At 46.0% G+C, this 22,870-nt stretch overlaps 2 protein-coding genes across 2 annotated transcripts in view; one reads left to right on the top strand and one right to left on the bottom strand.

The window, feature by feature from the left end:
- rpl38 (ribosomal protein L38) overlaps window positions 1-22,870 on the bottom strand; it is a 420,537-nt gene that overhangs the window by 331,588 nt on the left and 66,079 nt on the right. The gene's annotated exons all lie outside the window — the stretch shown is intronic.
- Window positions 4,418-6,481, top strand: cdc42ep4b (CDC42 effector protein (Rho GTPase binding) 4b). Its single transcript, XM_037464248.2, has one exon. It carries the CDS (start codon window positions 4,452-4,454, stop codon window positions 5,487-5,489), a length of 1,038 nt encoding a protein of 345 aa, XP_037320145.2. The 5' UTR covers window positions 4,418-4,451; the 3' UTR covers window positions 5,490-6,481.

Here is a 22,870-nt window from a genome sequence, read left to right on the forward strand (position 1 = left end):
CCTGGCTGTCAGGATTCGCTGACATAAAGCGAAATTCTGATGGTGGTGGAGTCGTGGTTTGAGATGCTGGATAAACTCCAAGCACTAAAAATGCTGTAAAGCATGGCTACTAGTCAAAAACCCCACAATCTATCATAATTGCCGGAACAAAGCGGGTCCAACGGCTATTATGGGACATTAGGCAGCTCCAGAACCACATGGACATCAAAATGCATTGTGTGTAAATGTAGAGGATCGGCTTATCGTGGATCGTCCTTCTCGTCCTCACGACATTCCTGCCATCTCGTCATGCGAGGTTAGCCCTCGGGAGATATGAAGTCGGACCGGACCAACGGGTTCCTATTTTTTTTTTTTTTTTTGTCCGTCCCGCGGCGATCAAACGTTGCGCGGCCAGTGTCACAGTATCAGCTACCTGTGCGCTCACAACAACCTGGATGAAACCCAGTGGCTTGAGAGGGAGCTTTTGGCCAGTTCCATTCATTTTTTTTAGCACATTTCTTGTGTTCGGATGACAAAACCTGTGAGTATTACTTCATTAGCAGTATTATTAAGGCGTTTGTATTAGAAACTCTATGTCAGTGATTCTCAACTGGTGGGTCGCGACAATGGGTCCCGGAGCCGGACCAGTTGAGAACCACTGCTCTATGTAACTTGAGCGTGCGTGGTGCTGATGGGGGGGGGGGCAGGGTTCATGTCGGCGTCCTCGTCGGGCCTCGTCTCCCCCCCGTGGGAAGCCCCCCGCGTTGTGCGGCCCTCCCACGGTATCGGCAAAGGAACCTTTGCGGACCTCCTTTGTCAGAGCGGGAGAACTTTCCATTCCGTCGATTTGAAAGTGATTGGCGAGGTCACGGGCGAGGTCACGGGCGCCGTCGGGCGACTCGCGCACATTCATTTGCATTCCAATGGAGGACGGACAACAGGACGGAACAATGGGTCGGATTCAAGGTTGGACAAAGCGGAGGTTTTTTTTCTTTCGCTGCGTTTTGTGCGGAACGTTAAATTAAAGCAAAACAATGAGGACAACGGAGAGCTGCATGAGGAAGATCTCAACTACGCTCAAAGGAGAATTTCAAACCACAAAGAGTTTGGTACTATCATCTGATCTCAAATGAAAAAAACTATTTTTCATTTCGTTTCGTTTCATTGTTGATCGCAGCATCTCTTCCTGTAATGCATTCGCAAAAAAACCCCGACTCATCCTAAGCCCTATCTTGCTCATTCTTTTTATCCATTTTGATATTCCAAAGTTATCCAGTTGGGCTCCCACATCTGTTTTTGAATTCTATCTATGTCTCCTGATAACTCTTGCAAGGAGGCTTCCAACTTGTGAATAAATGATGGATTCTTCCCCTCCTGATTTAAAAAAAAAAAAATGTTAAATGCAGTCAAAAATAAAACCAGAAAGTTGCTGTAACTTGACAGGAGTCGAGCTGTGACGGGATGAGCAGCCAAAGCTTCCCCCCCCCCCCCCCCCCCCCCCCCCTTGTCCGCGAGGAGGGGGGTGAGGGAGGGGTGGGGGGGAAGCAGAGGACTGTATTGCGCCTGTGATCCACGGGATTACAAGAGTGACACCGATGAGCACGGCGCTGGTCGTGATGTCACTCTGCGCCTTAATCACTCGCGTCGCGGCTCATCCCGGCATCGAGTCATGTGGTTACGTAAGGGCTTCGGCGCGCCGCCCGAGGCAATCGGCGTCAACTAAATCGAACAAGATAATGCCCCAAATTCCTCTTTTGGGCCAGGCTTGCTGCTCTGACACAGCTATGTGTGTGTGTGTGTGTGTGTGTGTGTTTTGGGTCCCAGTAGTGCTATCAGATGTACAGGCACTGAGGTGAAATATGTATTTACTTCCATGTGTTGTAGAGTGACGTTATTTCCCCACATTCACAGATTCTGAAGAGACAGCCCCACCAAAAAAAATTTTTTTTTAAGTTTTAAACATAGTTTCCAATCCAGACCACAAAAGTTGACATTCCACTTTGAAAACGTTCCACTTTGTCAGATGTTTCAACTTGCAGTAAATAAAGACAAATGGCACGAAACGGAACAAATATATTTGTATCCTTTTGATGATAAGATTAGAACTAGAAATGTACTAGAAAATGATTGTGTTTGAGTCGATGCCCAACACTTTATTCAGTAAAGTAATCGTGGATAAACTTCCCAAGGAACTGAAAAATGTGTTTTACATGAATAAAACTGTAATTGAATATGCGGCGTGGTATATGACATTCATATTCACATAGCCCCTGCCGGTCCCCGTGATTTATCTCTGAAAAAGTAGTGAAATATATGCTGCCTGCAGGCCGTTCTTCATCTTCCGTCATGCCCACAACGATGGGGTCACAAAGACATCAAATAGGACCCCTTTCAACCTGAATGACTACAGGTGTGGGCTTAGCACCTTTCTGATATCCGAGCATCTCCCCCCCCCCCCCCCCCCCCCCCGACAAACATCTTGGTTTGACGAGGCACATAAAAGCCCCCCCACCCACCCCACCCACTCCCCTCTCCCCTCAGCTCCAGCTCAGCGGGGGGGGGGGGGGGGGGGGTTGTCGTACTGCCCGGCATGTGGCCACCGGGAGGGGTTAATCCGTCCGTCCCGTCTCTCCATGCAGGGGATCAAATCTCCCTCGCGGGGAGGAACTGGCGCCCCGATTGGCCGCTGCAGGAGGAGCCCGAGCGGCGCGGGGGGGGGGGGTGGGTTCAGCTAACGACGGATCCCGCTGCACTTACGGCGGTCAGCCGGCTCCCGGGGACTTTGTAGCTGTTCTATGTACTCTTGTAATTTAGCCTCTGGTTGCGGCTTAAACAGCCCCCCTAATGGTAGGCCTGGTCCAGCTGTTGCGTAAAAGGGGCGTGAACTCAAGCTCAGGAGAGCAGTGCATCGCCGTCACTGACGGCGCGAGAACAACGGAATCAAATCCTCAATGAAGTTGTTGAATCTAGAGGCAGTGAATTTATTTATTTATTTGAAAGAGCTTTTTTTGTGGGGGGGGGGGGGGGGGGGGGGGGGGGGGGTCTATGAAACCCTCCCTCTGTTCTCTCCAGTGCCACAGTTGCCTTTCCATTTGAATGGGTTCCTGTCAGAGATGCAAATGTTGTCATGGGGGTGACGTTCCTTGTGGAATATCGTCGAGTGAAGCCCCCCCATTCATTCACCCTGGGGGGGGACACGCATGCGGGGGCCAGAGCGTGGGCTCCAGGCTCCAGTGATGAGATTACCCGTCTGGATGAAACAATTGAAACCTTTGTCAGTGTCGTTCGACACATGGAGTGGGTCGACCAAAGTGGCTGTTTACTGTTTTTTTTTTTGTTTTTTTTTTACCCACTCGGTTCTGATCCGAGGTCATGTTTTCGGGGTCTGGAATCTCGGAGGTGACTCGAGGACGGTTCGGTCCATGAGGGCACAAAGCAGTGCCAGCGCAGGATCGAGGTTGAGCTGCATTAAATCGTAAAAGAAAAAGTAATGCGACCTGAATTAATGACACGGCCATTTCCGAGCAGGTAAGGTGGACCCGGGAAGGTCAGGTGGTGCCTTTTGATGTTTGATGGCTCTCGAAGTGCCTTCAAGGCTAAAGAGAAAAAAAAGCCAAAAGTGAGGGAATAGCAAACGGAAACAGTTCATCTCTCGATGATGGGAAAGAGGAGAACAGAATGTAACTGTCCAAGCTGTGCTGAGAGTCCATCCACACTGAAGAAGAGCTGCTGCACTTTTTTTCTTTTCCATTTTTTTTTTTTTTCCCTTCTCCTTTTTCTGGCTTGAACTGCTCTGGCTCCCTGTATCCTGTGTCTTGCTGGTTATGTAACAGCCGGGGGCCTAAATGGGAACTAAAGCGCAGCAGAGACGGCGGACACTTGAAAAACTAAACGTGACAGCAGCTTATAGGAGTTTTTCGGGGGGGGGGGAATCCAAAAATGTAGCAGAAGAAATGGGACAACACATTTGAATGTAAACTCGTTTTGCTTTGCGAAGCTTCACCTGACTTTTATTTTTCTTTCTGTGTTTTTAAGAAAGGTGAGAAAGCTAGAAAGCTTTGCATAACACCGTCAGGCCTCGGTTTTAAAAAAGTGAGTACTGTGAAATGAATAGGCGCAGGTCTTTAGCGCAGCTCTTGAAGTGGTCCATTACATCTGCAGCCGAAATAAAAGGGCGTCTCATTAGTTGCACCCCTCCACATCGCCGAGGACACAAAGCAGAGGTCGGGCTTTGACACTCTTCTCTGTTCTTCTCCTCAGGCCGATCCGACGCTACCATGAAACCCGAGCAGGAGGACCACGATGGCTGCTCGCAATAAACACCCGGGATTGTACTTTCTCTGACGCCCCCCCACCCCCACCCCCACCCCGGCCCCCCCTAGTTGCCTTTTGGAGAGAACCCTCGTGAACCCGTTTTCTCCCCCCCCCCCCCCCCCCCCCCCCCGTTTGGATTATCGGAGCAGCCCGCCGCCATGCCGATACTCAAGCAGCTGGTGAGCAACTCCAACCAGTCGAAGCGGCGCTCCCGCGCCGACCTCACCTCCGAGATGATCAGCGCTCCCATGGGGGACTTCCGCCACACCATGCACGTGGGCCGGGGGGGCGACGCCTTCGGCGACACGTCGTTTCTCAGCACCCGGTCGGGGGAGCCGCCCAGGGAGCCGGAGGCCAAGCCCAAGCAGGCGTCCCCGGGCCCCAGGCCGGGGCTGCTGTCCCGCACCTTCCGCAGCAGCAAGCGCTCGCAGTCGGTCAACCGGGGGGACGGGCACGGGGGCGGCGCGGCGCCGTCCGGCGGCTCGTCCGCCTTCGTGAAGAACGCCATATCCCTGCCGTACCTGAACGAGGAGGACGGGCCCCGGGGCCCCCGGCTGCCCAAGAGCGTCTCGTCGAGCCCCATGAAGAGGCCGTCGGAGGCCGAGGCCAAGCCGGCCAACGGCGCGGCGGCCATGGCGACGCTGGACGCCGAGTTCGAGGAGCGCGGCTTCGGCGAACTCGGCGACTTGCCGCCGCCCGTGCCCAAGGGCGGCGGCGGCGGCATGAAGCACGCGGAGTCCATGATGTCCTTCCACATCGACCTGGGGCCCTCCATGCTCGGGGACATCCTGAGCGTGATGGAGAAGAAGGGCTCCGAGGAGGACGACCTCGGCTACGAGGAGGGGAAGGGCAGCGAGGGCCGCGCGTCGCCCTCCCTCCTCCTCCTCCTCCCCCCCCACCACATCGACGACGCGGAGCAGCGGGCTCCCCCCGCCAGGCCGCCTCGCAGCATGCAGCAGCAGCAGCCTGCGGTGGAGCCCTACACCCCGGAGCTGCACGCCAGGAACAGCAGCAGCAACAACCTGGACAGCTACTCCGTGTCCAGCGCCGGCTCGGCCGCCGAGGAGAAGCCCCGGTACCGGCCCCACGACGCCGACACGGACAGCGCCAAGTACAGCTCGCCGCCCGGGGGCGACGACGACCGCGGCTTCACCTACATGGACGAGGACGACGAGGACGACGAGATTCGAGTGTAGCGGAGATCCGGGCGCCGCGGACAGTGCACCCCCCACCCCCCCCCCCCCCCCGGAGGATGCTTGTTGAGGGGACCAAGCCGGAGCGCCGCACACTTTGTTCCACATCGTCAATGAAACCGACTAAGCCTTATTCGCTGTGCTGTAGCAAGCCCCCCCCTCCCCCCCCCACCTTTTTAGGGTCGAAGAGCTCTAGCCCCATTTGTCAATCACACGAAATCCCGTTTGGATTGTGGTGTGTGTGAGGTGAGGGATACGCGTGGGCCTGGTCATGCAGTCTTACTGCCATCAAGGCCAGGTAGATATTCATTTTGTCCCTGACAGACTTAAAGGGGTGATTTTTTTTTTTTTTTACTTCATTTTATGAGCATAGAGCATCTGGAAGTCTATCTATATATATATATATATATATTAGCCTGTTGTATTTGAGTTTGGTAGTTTTATCTTTTTGTCGCTGTCTTCATTCAATTTTAAATTGGCAGAGAGCTGTGGTAGTTTTTCATATATTTTCACTGCTAGATCTTAAGAGTTTAGATTTGGGAGAGAGGCGAATGTTTAAATTTCTTAACAGTACGAAGTTGGTGTTCGATGGTCAGTCTGTATTAGAGGACAACAACTTCTAGTCGGACCAAAATCCTCCGCTGCTAGGGAAGCTTTTTATTTTTTATTTTTTTTGCATAAACAAAGAGTGAACAGTGAGAAGAGAAGGCTTCGTGTACGTGTCCCGAGTCCAATGAAACCACCGGACAGATCACCACATCTCAGGAGGAGGAGGAGGAGGAGGAGGGGGGGTGGTCGCCGTGGATACGGTTGTATTAATTATGGCTCTATCCGGCGGCCCCCGACCAGTTGGAGCCGCTCCAGGAACAGCCCGGTGGGGGCCGGTCTCACGGTAGGCTCCGCCCAGGTCACCTTGCGCTCTAAATAGGTGACACGGGCCGTAGAATCGGGGGGGAGGCCGGACCCTCCTGCCTCGGCTTATCCCGATATTTCGGGGGGGGGGGGGGGAGAAATGTCGTCGTGAACGAGCTCGCAAGACGTCCTGAAATGGCGGAAGATCCGGAGGGAATCGCCAAGTAGTGTCCCGGTCGTATCGTTGGCCGCCGGGGGGGGGTTAGATCTTGTCCTTTTTCCCCACTTTTCGTTTTGAGTCGGTCGTGTAGCTTTCGGCCCGTCGCGCTCATCGCCGAGACATGGACGCCACAAAGGAACCGCTCCTGATCTGCATCGAAGTCAATGTAAATCCAATTAGTGCCATAGATGAGAAGAAGCTTTTTATCAGGAGTGGGACTAGAGAGAACGAGGATGAAGGTAACACTAAAGGGAAGCGAAGCATCATGGGAAAGCATACTACATTAGGCCGAAATGCTTGCATGTAGTCGTAGGGTAAGTCCCGAGAAAGAAGCATCATGAAAGGAATTTGCTTATACTTTACTAAGTTTATTTGTGCCCAGATCGCTGCGTTTTGGTGAGGAAAAAGAAAAAAAAAGAAGAACAGTACCGTGGAAAAAGAGTCTGGAGTCGTGCTGTTGAATGTTTTCTTTTCTTGTGTTCAGTGGCTGTAATGTGATGCCAAGTATGTGCTGTTTTTCTTTTCCTATTCTGGTTTTACAGTATATTAATATATTTACCTTCCTCACTCTCCTTGTTTCATGGAATAACAGCTATATTTTTCAATAAAAGAGAAAGCTGGTCATCTTTAACCGCGGCTGAACTGCGTGTTTTGTTTGACGCGGCGCCGCGGGACGCTTTCTCCCCGTTTCAAACTCTCCGGGAAAGTTTGTCGGCACTTTTTTTTGCTTTTGAAGCGATGACCTTCGAGCGGAACCCGAGACGTTTCTTTTAGTGCGGGAGCGGCTTCAAGAGTTTGCGGCCACGTCCACCCACTCGGGTGTCTGTTATTCACCGCAAATAACCCTGAAGTGAGAGATAAGAACGTTGTTTTAAAGATTCCGCAGTCTGGATGAGTGTGGTCGGCTAATTGGAGCCCTCCAGCCTTACATTGATTTTAATAAGCTCGGGAGCTCGCTTAATACACTTGTACCTGGTGGTCCATGACGTGCAGGAATTAATTAAGGTTTACGTTTATTTGATCAGTCAATTTAGGCTCTGTGAGGAAATGCAGCTTAAATGATGCAAATACAGAATTAGAGAACAGCTTTTATTTACAATTTTTCTAGCGGTGAAAGTGTTATCTTCATTATTCAAGCATTTACTCAACATAAATGGGTTTTCACAGTTTTCCATATTGATAATCTGCACAAACTAAAGGAATTGATGCTGGTAAACAATGATGTATACTTGATACTACATTTAAGAAGAAAAATTAGCCTGTGTTTTACTAGACTATTTAATGTGGGACGGTTCTATTATTTTCCTTGGGTTTTTGCCACTTTTAGTAGTAAAATATTTTTTAATATTTGCCCCCAAACCTACGTAAAAACTGAATTTTGAGTCACAATGAAATACTGTACTGTGACTTATTACACTAACCATTTTTTTTCAAAAAAAATCCTACGACTTTCTTTCAGCATACTATACTAGCCCTCTGAGTTTTGATACTAGAGAATGAAAAAGTAGTATATGTTGAAAAAATCAGTTTTTTATACTTTTTGGAAGTATATCAAAGAAGATTAAAGAGTCATAGGATAGTAATGTTGGAAATAAATAAATGTGTTAATGTAAAAAAAGTATGGTATGATATATGAACTATGACGTCACACGTCGGTTTAAACGAACACCGTGGCGCCGCCGTGACGTCAGGGGTCGTCGAAAGAAGGAGAGGATTCCTGGAGGGGCCCGTTGATACGCGCGCTACTACCGCCCTCTAGTGGCGAAATATCGATGCGTCATTTGAGTTTAAAGGATAAGGTCCAACCAAAGAGAACGGTGACATAACATGATCGACAGATTCATTTTCTGAAAATAATTTAAGCTACCGGCATTTCATCATAGAAAAATATTTTCCCTGCTGACCGTAAAGCAACCATCACCATATTTACAATAAATTTCATTTCAAACATGGCCGTACTTCATCGCACGACCTGCTTTGCATCATGCTGCACAAAGCTCAAGCTGATCCCTCAGACACGTCTGTAGGACAAATCCACAGTCTTCATTCTCTCTTAACGCAGAAACGAAATAGCTCCCACAATGTGAGGGTGGTTGGAATAATTAAAAAAATGTGTTGCTTTGTCACATATAATCCAGCAGACGTTCATTACAGAATCATCATGGGAGTGTGAGAAGCCAACGGAGATCTTCCCCAACAACTCTTTTGTTACATCTTCAGTGTATACACATACACTCAGATGGTCTTTAAACCCAAAGCCCCCAAATGCTTCATAATCGGCATTTACACCGGGATATCATACCCTTATTGGCTTGTCATTTCCACAATGCAGCAAAAGGCCCCTCATGTATTTGCACGGAGAGCTAAGTGGATTCCTAAATTGTGCTTTCAGGAACGTTGACGTCTTTGGAGGACGGCGGATCAGAGCAGTGACTCACTGCCACCGGGAGGAAACATCCTGAAGAATCAATGTCTATGTGCTGAGATGTTTGATGTTTCTCCATCCGCAGAGTTTGTAGCTGTTTGACGTGTTCTGTTTTGATGGGTGGGTTCCCCTTGAGCTGTTTGAGCCCTTTAAATAACCCTCCATGAATACATATCAAAGGCTTCTCGTTTGCATTGAATGCATGTTTGGGAAGCGTAATTCACTACAAAATAATTTAAAAAGAGGAAAAGGTTTGAATGCGCAGAACCATGAAGAAAACGGTGCCGTAATTTATCACACTGCCCTTTGTGTTTATGAAGATTCATAACCAGCAGATAGCGCTATTGCTTTTGTATGTAGCTCTTTTGTCTTTCCCGGACCAACTATGACGTCTTCAATCATTGCTATCGCTATGACCAGATATTATTGATATCAATAATGGACGTTAGACGCCTAACGTTCCATTGACGGTGCGATCGACCCATCAAAGCGTGACGGCTGTTACACCCTCATCATAATTCTATAAGGTCAATCTTTCAAAACAAAGTGACGAAATGTTTCACGTGTCAGTCTTTCATTAAAATGTCATCTCTCAAGTTCATTTCTCATGTGAACATTTGACCTTTTTCTTGGCGCTGAAAGCTAATTCATGGCTGTCATTTTTCTCTTGAATGTCTCAATAAGCCATTTTCCTCACCTGATGTTTAAACCAACGTGCATACAGTATTAATCATATGTGAGAAATCTCATGTGTGAAACCAACCAATTTATAATCAACCAATCGTACTCTTAAATCCTCCTTTTTCCAAATTTAAAAAAGAAGTTATCACAGGCCTTCTAGGTTTCTAGAGTCATCCTTGTGTTGCGTCCTCTAATGTGGTATCACCTAAACGCACCTTGGAACAAACTTATCAACAACCCTCTTTCCCTTTGTTTAGTCTGAGCAGGCGAATAAACCTTTTAATCCAAAACTCTTAGAAATGTAGTGAAGCGGGTCGTTTTGTAATTCAGGTGCACATAAAAAAAGTCAAAATAAACTAACAAACTTATGTCTCCGTCACGTATCTTCTCCTTCCCGCTATTGCATGAAATATGTGGACGCGCAAAAGGGTTATAACAGCAGCGTGGGGGGGGGGGGGACAACCACACCACGTTCAAGTACAGGCCGCCGGCGAGGGGTCTGAGGCCGACCACGAGCACGTCAAACGCTTCAATATTCATATGAACAGACCACTCTGAGGCATTTAATTACTTAACTTAAGGCGGCCCCTTAAGCTCCACCCACACCAACGCGCACAGAGATATAAAGAGACATGGGGTGAGACATTTATTACCCAACTCCATTCAGTGAATGAGTGTGTGTCTGTTTGGGAAAGAAAGAGGAAGCTCCTATATATCCTCAAACCAGACCTTCTGTTATACGAGGACTATTTTTTTCAGTGAGCGAGGCCACTTGAGCGCACGTCTGTATTTCTAAAACTGCGTTTCAGCCTATCGGGACGCTGCCGAGTTCCCTGCAGACGACTTCCAAAACCTGGACTGACAACACGAGAGACGTTTAACAGGGTTAGAAAGTGTTCCGTTTATAGCCTCCCCTTATAGCTGGTCGAAATGATCCATCAAGTACCCATCAGACCAAGGTCTGGTACTCCTAATTTATTGCTAATGAGGACTGGAGGCTGTTCTGTTTCCCTTCGGGCTCTTTGAGTAGTTTTCAGCCGAGCAAAGCACGTTAGAGTGAAGGGATAACAGTCGCACATAAAGGGCTTCCCCGGGAAGAATAACAGAGGTTCGGAAATGGTTCCATCGGGGTTTTATTGCTCGGATGAAACCTCTCTTCTACCCCTTGGTTGTTTTTGAGGGCCTCGAGTTCTGGGAACCCTTAAACCCACCAATACTTTTCAACCATAATGGAAGTTTGTGCAGGCGGCAACGCTAAACATTAACATTAAACGCTCTCCTGTTTCCGTAAACTTCACACTCAAAAATGTTGGCTGTGAGGTCTGGTCGTTTTCGCACAAATCCATTCTACACATTTGAAAGCACAGAAGAAGAAAAAATACTGGTGATTAAGAACCAGGTGTGTAGGCCTTTAATAATCTACACTTTCTTTTAGTTTGATTTAGGATTGTTGAATGGAAGTCGACAACAAAAGACAGTTTGAATCAATCAGTAATTAATTCTAATCTTGTGTCTATAATAAGGATTATAGTTGCAATGAAATGAGTTGAAAGACTGTATTGACCTTAAATGGTTTAATGTTGTAAAAGAGCATTCCAGCATTCCACAAGGAATGTGGTTTCTTAAAATGTATAAATGAGCTGTATTATTTAAATTTACTGACTAAGTCAAATTGGACCTTATGGGGTTGGGGTCAAGTTTTCTAACCCACCCCCTAGCTTTAAATATAAAAACAAACATGATATAATGCGTATAGAGCATTTTTTGTTCTATTCAAACTAGGGACGGGACTAATTACGATTAATTAATTACAATGTGAATTAAGATTAATTAATTACACAATAAATAACACATTAAACATTTTTTATGCATTTTTACACTTATTTTTTGCACCGCGGAACGTTTCTCACTGGATGAGTTTCGGGGGGACCGATTATACTGGAGCACCAACTAGCGTCCATGACTTCAGACAACAACAAACCACAGTGAACACGAACGAAGAAGCTGACGAGACAGTGTCGGGTGGCCCCGTGAATGGGAAATCTTATTATAATAAACACACGGATGGAAGCGTCGATAAGAGCGTGGTTGTGTGCAAGCTGTGCAACAAGGAATTAACATCGAGCCTCAAGTATCACCTCAACGCTAAACAATTAGCAGCTAGCGTGGACATTAGCCCGACCCGAGTACAAGGACCCACACCCAACCCACACTGCACCGGATGACTGGTTTAAGGACCAGGGTAACTAAGTCCACGTCTGAAAAAAATAATCAATGTTCTGAATGTACTTGAAAGTATTGGTCTACTTAAAAAAACATAGTTTACAGAAGGTCTACTTACCTATAGGCTGGAATAGCCCCATTTGCAGCCCACGTGATCAAATAGTTGCGCGCGCATTTTGGCAACGGAAGTGGTGTTCCCCACACTAGGTCTAACGTGTTAGCAAAGAGTATAGAACTCACTCCGAAAGTTTATGAAAAGCATCAAAATGTGTGGTTGTTGTGGGTATGGTTGCACTAATCGCTATTCCACCAAGGGGCTTAAGTTTTCTAGGATTCCGACAGGATCACGGCCGTGTCAGAAGAACCGGCGGCGCCTGTGGCTGCAGGCGATTAAACGTGTTGATTGGAGCGAGGACATAATAAGAAATGCTCGCGTCTGCAGCGCCCACTTTATATCAGGTAAATTTATCTATGTTCTCTTGAGTTTAATGGAAAGCATGGCTTACATTATTGATTGTCTGTAGCCAACGGTGTAGTTTATCAACGTAGCTGAAGTTTGATGACCACATGCAGCTAGTTTCATAGGCTGGTGTTGGATTTGACTAGTAAACAAAGTGTGTGTGTGTGTGTGTGTGACGAGCTTGCGACGAGCTTGCAGTTTATGGTGCAACCCTTCGTATCCTTCATTTCACAAAAGGAAAAAAGCAGCTTTCTGCACAAGAAGTTGACACATCTAGACAACTTTCTCGTGTGAGAATCCATGCGGAGCGGGTTATTTGTCGGTGGAAAAACTTTACGATTTTGCAAACAGTTATTCCTGTGTCGCAGGTTAACATGATAGACGATGTTGTGACTGTATGTGGTGCCCTCACAAACCTCTGTAAGAGTGTTATTTCCAAATGAGTAACATTACCATGTATTAGTATTAACGTGATTTACCTTTGTAAAACGTATTTACTGTACATGAAACATAATGCACTATAATAAACCTCCCAACATTGGCTCCCACTGGTGTGTTTAATGGACTTCCCCCAACATTATATACAATTCACACTGCTTTTCAATTTAATTTGTTATTAGTAGTTTAATTGCAATGTATGCAAGCAACATAGTTACTACTAAAGTACTATAGCATTAAAAGATTTGTCTTTGTCTTTGACTAGGAAGAATTTCTGATTTCAACACAAAAAACTCTGAATCTATGTCATGGTATTTAACGTTCTGTACATGACCACAGACAACGTATTCATAAGCATCCAGTGATTTATATGCTCGTAATTTCTCTCTGGTGTACACGCTCGGTTTCTCAACTAAATACGTATATATATCTGGCCACTGTATATTTGGCCATCTGCTAACGTCTTCTATCCACTCCACTATAGTACACGGATCTGGTAGCCGGATACCATTTGATAAAGTCAATTTTTTTTAAATAACTTTCTCTGTCTGTGTTGCTTAATCCGCTCGCGTAGCTTGACATACTGCTGATTCTCGCCATACTTCCGTTGCCAATATTCGCGTGCATATGTTGCTACGTCATTGTGTACAAACAGTAAAAGGGTCTATTGGTTGAACAAAAATCCATGTGAAAAAAATTACTTCTCACTGTTCTCAGGTCAAATATTTATGCAATTAAAATGTGATTCATTTTGATTAATTAATTACAAAGCTTCTAATTAGATTAATATTTTTAATCGAGTCCCGGCCCTAATAATATATATATTATATATATATATATATTGACCTTACATATATATTTTTTTATAATAATTTTTTACCTATTATTTAAAAAAAATATTTTCTGTGACATTTTTTGACCCTACAAATTTTGACTTTTTTCACAATATTTTTTTCCCATGACATGACTGGAATGATCTTAGATGGAGCAACCTACACGTCCCTGTCACTAATGCCAAATGCCCCAAATTTCTGTACTTTAAACCTTATCTGGGTTCAACCCTCAAGGGACATGGTGGCTCTTCCTAAATCCTTTAACTAACTGACATTTATAAAAAACCATAATGGGATATTGCCCCAGAGACGGATTGGTGCATCTTGGAGGATCAACCATGCTATTCATCCTTCCTGCATTGGTAAAGGCACAAGTGAGTTGAATTTGAATGTAACAGAGAATTGGAGGGTGGATGCACTAAAAAGGGTAAACAAATCTACACCCTGTGCCAGACTGTCAGTTTAAGGTTGTCCACAGGATGCCCTGAAGTAGACAAACATGTGATTGTCTTGAAAAATGCCCTCAGAGGCTGTAATAAGTTTCATGTCAGTGTGACCACTGAATGAGACACATCTGCTCATCTTTACTGACTCATCTGGCCTTCTCTCCCGTCAAAAGGCAAGCGCCATCACCCAGGGTTCCCCGTCCCCACTATAATAAAAGGACTCGAAATGACTCGAAACTAAAATGGTACGACTTGTGACTCGACTTGAGACTTGTTGGCTTTGACTCGACTTGACTCGGGACTCGAGGGCAATGACTTGAGACTTGCCTAACAGTGACTTGTTCCCACCTCTGCTATGTAGCATGGCTAATAAGTGCTAAAAGGCTAAAGCAAAGCAATTAACATCAAATTCAATTCAGTAGCAAAAGATTCTTCATCATTCTTGACAATGCCATCATAACTCAAGTGAACGCGCCGTGTGTTTCTGCATAACCCCTAGGGTTCACTTCTCCGAAACAACCGTGGGGACAATGCCCCCACTACTACCTCCGCGGCAGTGTGCTCAAGACTTGGCACGAGCGGGATTTGAACCCACTGGCGGTGCGCACAGAGGCTTCTGGGCTCTAGCTTGCACCCCTACACTACCAGTCCTGGTCACATTTTGACAACTTTGATTCTCCTATTTAACCTTGAGCATGTGAGTTAAACCTCAAAAATCTTTTTAAATGCTTTTTCCTCATCTGGGCTTGAACCCACAACCTTCAGTTGCAGTGCAGGGGCTTATGTCAGCAGCTCTTCCACTGTGCTACTTCACCACACACTATCCAGCCCTTTGTTTGTTGTATTTAACCTTGAGCATTTGAGCTAAACCTCAAAACTCTTTTTAAATTATATTTTCACATCTGGGCTTGAACCCACAACCTTCAAGTGCAGTGCAGGGGCTTATGTCAGCAGCTCTTCCACTGTGCTACTTCACCACACACTATCCAGCCCTTTGTTTGTTGTATTTAACCTTGAGATTGCTACTCAAACCTGAAGTAAAGCTAAAGGCTCAAACCCAAGACTGGGCTTGAACCCTAAACCTTCAAGTGCAGTGCAGGGGCTTATGTCAGCAGCTCTTCCACTGTGCTACTTCACCACACACTAACCAACCCTTTGTTTGTTGTATTTAACCTTGAGATTGCTACTCAAACCTGAAGTAAAGCTAAAGGCTCAAACCCAAGACTGGGCTTGAACCCTAAACCTTCAAGTGCAGTGCAGGGGCTTATGTCAGCAGCTCTTCCGCTGTGCTACTTCACCACACACTAACCAATTCGTTGTTTGTTGTATTTAACCTTGAGATTGCTACTCAAACCTGAAGTAAAGCCAAAGGCTCAAACCCAAGACTGGGCTTGAACGCACTACTTCCAAGTGCAGTGCAGGCTTGTGGCAGCTGCTCTTCCGCTGTGCTACTTCACCACACACTAACCAACACTTTGTTTGTTGTATTTAACCTTGAGATTGCTACTCAAACCTGAAGTAAAGCTAAAGGCTCAAACCCAAGACTGGGCTTGAACCCTAAACCTTCAAGTGCAGTGCAGGGGCTTATGTCAGCAGCTCTTCCACTGTGCTACTTCACCACACACTATCCAGCCCTTTGTTTGTTGTATTTAACCTTGAGATTGCTACTCAAACCTGAAGTAAAGCTAAAGGCTCAAACCCAAGACTGGGCTTGAACCCTAAACCTTCAAGTGCAGTGCAGGGGCTTATGTCAGCAGCTCTTCCACTGTGCTACTTCACCACACACTAACCAACCCTTTGTTTGTTGTATTTAACCTTGAGATTGCTACTCAAACCTGAAGTAAAGCTAAAGGCTCAAACCCAAGACTGGGCTTGAACCCTAAACCTTCAAGTGCAGTGCAGGGGCTTATGTCAGCAGCTCTTCCGCTGTGCTACTTCACCACACACTAACCAATTCGTTGTTTGTTGTATTTAACCTTGAGATTGCTACTCAAACCTGAAGTAAAGCCAAAGGCTCAAACCCAAGACTGGGCTTGAACGCACTACTTCCAAGTGCAGTGCAGGCTTGTGGCAGCTGCTCTTCCGCTGTGCTACTTCACCACACACTAACCAACACTTTGTTTGTTGTATTTAACCTTGAGATTGCTACTCAAACCTGAAGTAAAGCTAAAGGCTCAAACCCAAGACTGGGCTTGAACCCTAAACCTTCAAGTGCAGTGCAGGGGCTTATGTCAGCAGCTCTTCCACTGTGCTACTTCACCACACACTAACCAACCCTTTGTTTGTTGTATTTAACCTTGAGATTGCTACTCAAACCTGAAGTAAAGCTAAAGGCTCAAACCCAAGACTGGGCTTGAACCCTAAACCTTCAAGTGCAGTGCAGGGGCTTATGTCAGCAGCTCTTCCGCTGTGCTACTTCACCACACACTAACCAATTCGTTGTTTGTTGTATTTAACCTTGAGATTGCTACTCAAACCTGAAGTAAAGCCAAAGGCTCAAACCCAAGACTGGGCTTGAACGCACTACTTCCAAGTGCAGTGCAGGCTTGTGGCAGCTGCTCTTCCGCTGTGCTACTTCACCACACACTAACCAACACTTTGTTTGTTGTATTTAACCTTGAGATTGCTACTCAAACCTGAAGTAAAGCCAAAGGCTCAAACCCAAGACTGGGCTTGAACCCACAAGGTAAGGACAGTAGCTCCTCAGCTCTTGTGCTGCACTACCTCACCATGCACAAATTAAATTTTTGTTTCTCGTATTTAACCTTGAGACTGCTACTCAAACCTCAAAACTGTTTCAAAGTTTACAGTTTGAAGCCCTGACTGCAACCAAACCCTCCTTCTGAGAGAGCAGGTTCGAACTGAGGATCCTCCACACTTCAGCCTTCCTGCTATCTCCCTGCACTGTTCCACCACACACCTGTTGATGCTTTTGAATCCAACCTCAATTATAATAGATTCTCAGGCTGGAATCCACAACCGTTCCATACGGTTATAATAGAATTGAATTGAGAGGATCCATACCGACTCCCCTATGGAGCTAAACCAGTCTGAGGGTCCTCCTCAGCTGAGTGGAGAATAAATCCCGGAAGAAATAAACACCTTTGACACGCGGCACCTTGAGGAGAGAGAATCAAATCCCAAATGTGGATCAGGAAGGTCAGCTTTGATTCCACTAGAGACACCAGAACTCACGATGATTCACAGTGTCACTGTTTGTTTAATTTAAAATTAGGGTAGTACAGTACAGTATAGTATAGTACTGAAAGTACTATATTTCTAAACATGCTATTGCTACACGGGAATTGGTTGAAAAACAAAATAAAATACAACAAAAATAAAAATCCATGTGAAAAAAATTACTTCTCACTGTTCTCAGGTCAAATATTTGTATGTATAATATATGCAATTAATTTTGATTAATTAATTACAAAGCGTCTAATTAATTAGATTAATATTTTTAATCGAGTCCCGGCCCTAATTCAAACACATTGCTGGGTAGCACTCATAAAACATCTGTAGAAAAGAGAATACACAGTTAAAGTACCAACAATGACATTTTTCAATATTTGTTCTTTCCAATATGTGACAGAAAGCCGGCAGGAACAATGTCACTGCTGTGTACTGTTCCAGTGGTGGTTGCCGCTAGCAACAGCGCTCCAAATTGAAATCACCTGCTTCTAACAATACAATATGTAATATGTATAATGATCAAATAATAACACATGAGCATGGAAGTTCATTCGTGACTTTTTGCAAAATACTTAAAGGACTATTATTCGTTCAAAAGCGGCAGATGTGAAAAAGAGAAGTGGGAAGTAAAATCGTTTGGAAGTGTATCCTCATTTATTTTGCCCATTTCTCCTTGTATGTCAGTATATATGTTAATTCATGACACGGTGAAATGTCTCGAGAGGAACCATGTCTTCCTATGGAGTCAACAAAGAAGCCTGTGGAGACTAAAGAATAATAAAGAGGAATAAAATGCTTTGCAATGTAATTGACGAATGGTTCTTTAAGGGGGTGTGAATAGATCCAACGATGTAACATGAAACTTCCTCAGTTGGTTACTTAAATTTAGACAATTATTATTTTTACATTACATTACACGTTTGCTTTTAGGTGGTATTCCTTTCTTGTACATTACATCACATTTAGCTCATGCTTTTATCCAAAGCCACTTACAATAAGAGAGGGGGGGGGGGGGTTATGGGACCAGTACGTTTATAAGAACACTTGTAGTACTAAAGATAAGTAGTGATTAGACGGAGAGTGCTTTCACGGAATGTGCGGTTGCAGAGCCCTGACATGCCACCGCTCTGACACTACACATCCCGTCTGCTACTACTGAGAAGAAACACAACACACAACTCCTTTGCGTTTCCTCCCCAGTGTTTCCTGCTGTCAGTCCGAGGGGTCCGGGGCCAACACCCTCCTCCGTCCGGGATTTAACCTCTTACAGGGCGGAGAGGGTCAGCTTCCTTCCCCTTCGAGGAGGGAGAGAGGGAGGGAGGGAGGGAGGGGGGGGGGCGCACGGCGGGCTCCATCTGGGCCGTGGCAGGAGGTGACTGTGAGGAGACCCGAGGTATTTACAGAAAACACAGGCGTGGTGCCCGCGCATTCTCTGCCTCTGAATGAGAAAGCCGGGGCCGGGGTGTGGGGGGGGGGGGGGGGCGACTTCACGGTGCAAACACAGAGGAGGAAATGGACTGGACGGATGTTCTGCCACTCCATCATCTGCACCGCCCTTTTCCCCTTTCGGATGTTTATTTTTTGCCAGATGTGATTGTGTGAGTGGCTGCACACATCCAGAGGAGGTCTTCCCATGTTCCCCCCCCCCCCCCCCCCCTTCCCCCCCCTTACAGGCCCGATGTGCACTCATTCCAAGTCAGAAGAGGGCTGTGTCCTCTGAGATGGCGTCACTCCTCTCCTCGTCCTGCACCCAGGGTTCCTACATTACGGTTAATAATAATAAAGTCTTCAGTGGAGTAGAATAGCTTTAAAAAAAAAAAGAAACAGGCTTAGTCATTTCATTATCAAATAAAAGAGCAGAATTGTCCAAACGCCAGTCGTTTCACACGGAACCATAAACGAGATGTGAAGGTGAAATGCTCTCGAGTCTGTTTTACAAGGACTGAAAGTGAAATGCGAGACAGACTGCCGCCAGAATAAAGATTCAGGTGAAAGGTAAGCACTCCACACTAATCAAACTCCTAAGATAAAAGCCTGCAGGGCCACCGTCTCCATTCTGCCATCATTACACTGAGGAACAAGACAGTGAGGAAGAGATATATTAAAAGTCCTTAGCCCTTGTTCCATCACAGAAGGATTTCCTTGAGCGCTAAATCTCTGGGTTCGATGCAAAGTTCCTTCCATCTGAAGAATATATGTCAAACTCGCTGTAATTTTTTGGGTCCAATAGATAAAAAGGAGCGTTTGTGACCGTTTACAAGCTAAATTTCTGGTCCCTGAAACGTTCTTGTGACAAACCGAGCAGGTCCCCGTGTTGACTGACAGCGGTCACAGCCACCAGCAGATGAATGTGCCATTAAACCAGCCATCCCCAAAAAACCCCGGGCCGGCCTCCCCAGGCATACATCTCCGATGGACTGCTCGCTAGCCCCGATGGATGCAAAGTGCAAAGTAGGAGTAAAAAGCTTTGGACACAGGAAGTCTAACCAGTATGTGTGGAGGTGAGGGTGTCTTAGGGTCACAGTTCTACTTAAGTCGACATGACAGTGGTTGAATGGTTAAATGGAGGGATCGGAGGGGGGGGGGGGGGTGAGAGTACTTCATGCAGAAGCTTTTTATTCAGACAACACTGCAACATGTGCCTCCATCCGTCCGATTTACAGTAAAGACGTTTGACCCGAGGCCCACACACGGTGCAATCCAACCCCTCTACTTTAGGTGGAGAATTTATTTCCATGTACCACCTCAAACGTTCCCGAAAACCAAACACATCTGAAAACAATTTTGCTCATGAGCTTAAAAAAAACAAAAAAAAACAAAACCCCTTTGGCTCCCATGAACGCTATGAGAATCCTCTCTTAACCCCCTGTCTTGTTGTTCCCTCTTTGGTTCTAAAAATGTCTGACTTCATCGGAGAACTGCCGGACATTCCTTTGCTCCACACACCAACACACGCGTCGAAGAACACTCGCTGCTTTCTACCTCAAGGTCGAGTTTTTCCACTTACTCGCAACAGCTCCGCATTACTGCACCAAATGTGACAGAGGTTTTCCTCTCTAACTGCACCCAGAAGTCTTAAATCTACACCTCTGCACATTCCTAGCAGTGCTGCAGAAGGTCAAAGGGAGACTGATGTCTTGGCTCGTAAACAGAGCGGCTATTTTGGAGAAGTGAAGTTAAACTTGTTTGGGTGCAGGGCGCCTTTAACCATGTGACTCGGCTCATTGATCCCACTCGCATATTCTAAAAGAAAAGTGAATAGCGCTGTTAGGGTATACTCATAGGCGGTTTGAAGAGAACGTGAACAAAAAAAAATCAACCAGCGGATAGTGGGATTCACCAGGAGCCGCATCGTTGTGTCGATCAAACTTCAGTTGACTTTGTTTAATCAATTGGAACGCACTAGTGATGAAAAGTCCAAAATGCAATTCCCCGTCCTTGACCCTCCCTTTGTAAAGCCGTAACGTTCTGCCTGGACATTTGACATGGCTTGTTCCTTTAAAGAGATTGAGTCGTCCCAACTGAGACGTACACTTCGAGTGCAGTTGAATCATGTGACTGCGTGTGAAACGCATTTGCACAAATCCGGGGCAGCTTTTCACCGGCTCTAAATACACAACAAGGGAGCGTAAATGATGACAAAAGCTGCCTGGTGTCTTGTTGGGTGACACGCGCACATACGAGCACATGATCAACGCACGCGAGCCTCAGCACGTTTCGGGGCGGCGCGCCGCGTGACTGTACAAAACACGCAGTGAATTTTGGACCCGTTTTGGCGGGTGTATTTATAAATGGCCGAGCCCACCCGGGCCCAGCGTGCCTCGGATGCTTCAGCTGTTACCAGAACTGGTCCCAATAAAGGCCAGCGGCATTCCTCAAAGCCAGCAACATCGGACGCAAAAGAGTACGTGAGACTAAATTATTTGCAGAGAATATGTCTCTCTAAGGAGTCACTTGTTGACATTTAAAAAGGGACCGGGTGTGTCCACCATACTGACTGACACCAGTATATCTCAGGTCAGAGGGGCAGCCCCTTCCTCCTTAGCATGTTCATAAAGACACCTCACGTTGTTCACACTCTCCCAATGACTGGATCCCCGTCTTGCGTTTCCATTCTTCAGTTCGTGGTTTCAAATAAAACATCCTATGTACTTAGGTTTTGTTCACAGTTCATCATAAAATATACTGAAATGTATGACAACTGCTGAGGGTCCTCATCATTTGAATCCTCAGAGTACATACACATTTTGCTGATGTAAGGTTTAGTTCACGTTTGTTTTTTGAGGCCAAATCTCAACCTAATGAAAGTCGATGAACTTGATCAGACGCTGCAATGTGTGCAGCACCTTCGGCCCTACATAGCAACAACCAGCAAGGCCTACAGCAACACAAGGCTAATGTTGGTGAACTGAAATTAGTCTTGCTGTAGCCAAACAATAGCTAATCGGTTAGATAGGGCCTAGCATTAAGCATCTTAAGATGTGAATTTATGTAAAGCAACTACATATTCACCAGAAACTGATCTACCACTAGCCTCACTGTATCTCGTGTCTGTTGACAGAAGTTTGTCTCGCCTGACTGTTTTTGGAGCAAAGCGCTACCTTTTCACTTGCCTTTCACTGTAAAAATACGGTCTACACTGAAAAGAGATGAGACTTGGGAAGGGTCAACTGAGTTTTGACTCAATCCCTCAAGTTTAATTGTAGCTGCAATTCAGGAAACCAAATATTTATAAAAAGTGTCAGGACCATACATGCTGTACAGTGTATGAGTCCAACAGCGTAGCCCAGGATGACTGGTGACTTCCTTTCTCTTGTTTTATGTCCACAAATCAAGGAATTTGCAAGACCAGGGCTTTAAGATTCTCTTAACGCTTTTCCGTCCTTCAAGAGAATGTGGCTTAATCATCAAAAGCAAGACCAAGGCCCTTGTTCCTATAATATAGTTATAACTCCAAGAGATTCACTAACGCCCTTAAAAGCAAAAAATAGGATACAAAAAAGGAGCCGTTGCCTTTTATCGTAATTACACCTCATTTAGAAGCAGGATGGGAGCTTATATGACTTGTCAGGTTCAGGTAAATATCCCCATGCCATTTATATTACAAACATTAAAGTTTCTTGCCACCAGCCACTTAGGGACAAACAATGTTTGCCTTTGTAGGAGAGCAGGGCCTGATGGGGAGCTAGCTGCTGCCCTGTCTGCTCCTAATTAGTGCTCCAATGACAGACCAGGTAACTCAAACTCTGTTCCCTGTCAAATCCAGCCTGACTTCAAATTGTTTGTCAGCAGCCCTCTACTGTCCTCCCTCTCTCCAGCTCCTCTATTTGACCATTTCTATCCCTTTTCAAAAGCAGTCGGTCACTGTTCTCACACACCGTTTGCCAGAGACGGTCCACCCACATCACCTACAATGCGTTTCTCCCATAGTCCAAAAGGCTATAAGGGGGCTGCAGACAAGGGAAACAGCGGGCCCTATACGTGGCCACGACATGGAATATAGTGGCCAATGGGATGTTCCTTTGGCAGGAAGTGACTTGAATGCTCTCAACTGAAATTTGGCATTTTCTCATGTTGACCATTGGCAACTTGTATCATGTTCAGTCTTCTACCT

Source organism: Pungitius pungitius, chromosome 21, assembly GCF_949316345.1.
Source record: "Pungitius pungitius chromosome 21, fPunPun2.1, whole genome shotgun sequence".
NCBI lineage: Eukaryota > Metazoa > Chordata > Actinopteri > Perciformes > Gasterosteidae > Pungitius > Pungitius pungitius.

Coding starts and splice junctions, on each gene's coding strand:
- cdc42ep4b (XM_037464248.2), top strand. CDS start 4,452: ATGCCGATACTCAAGCAGCTGGTGAGCAACTCCAACCAGTCGAAGCGG.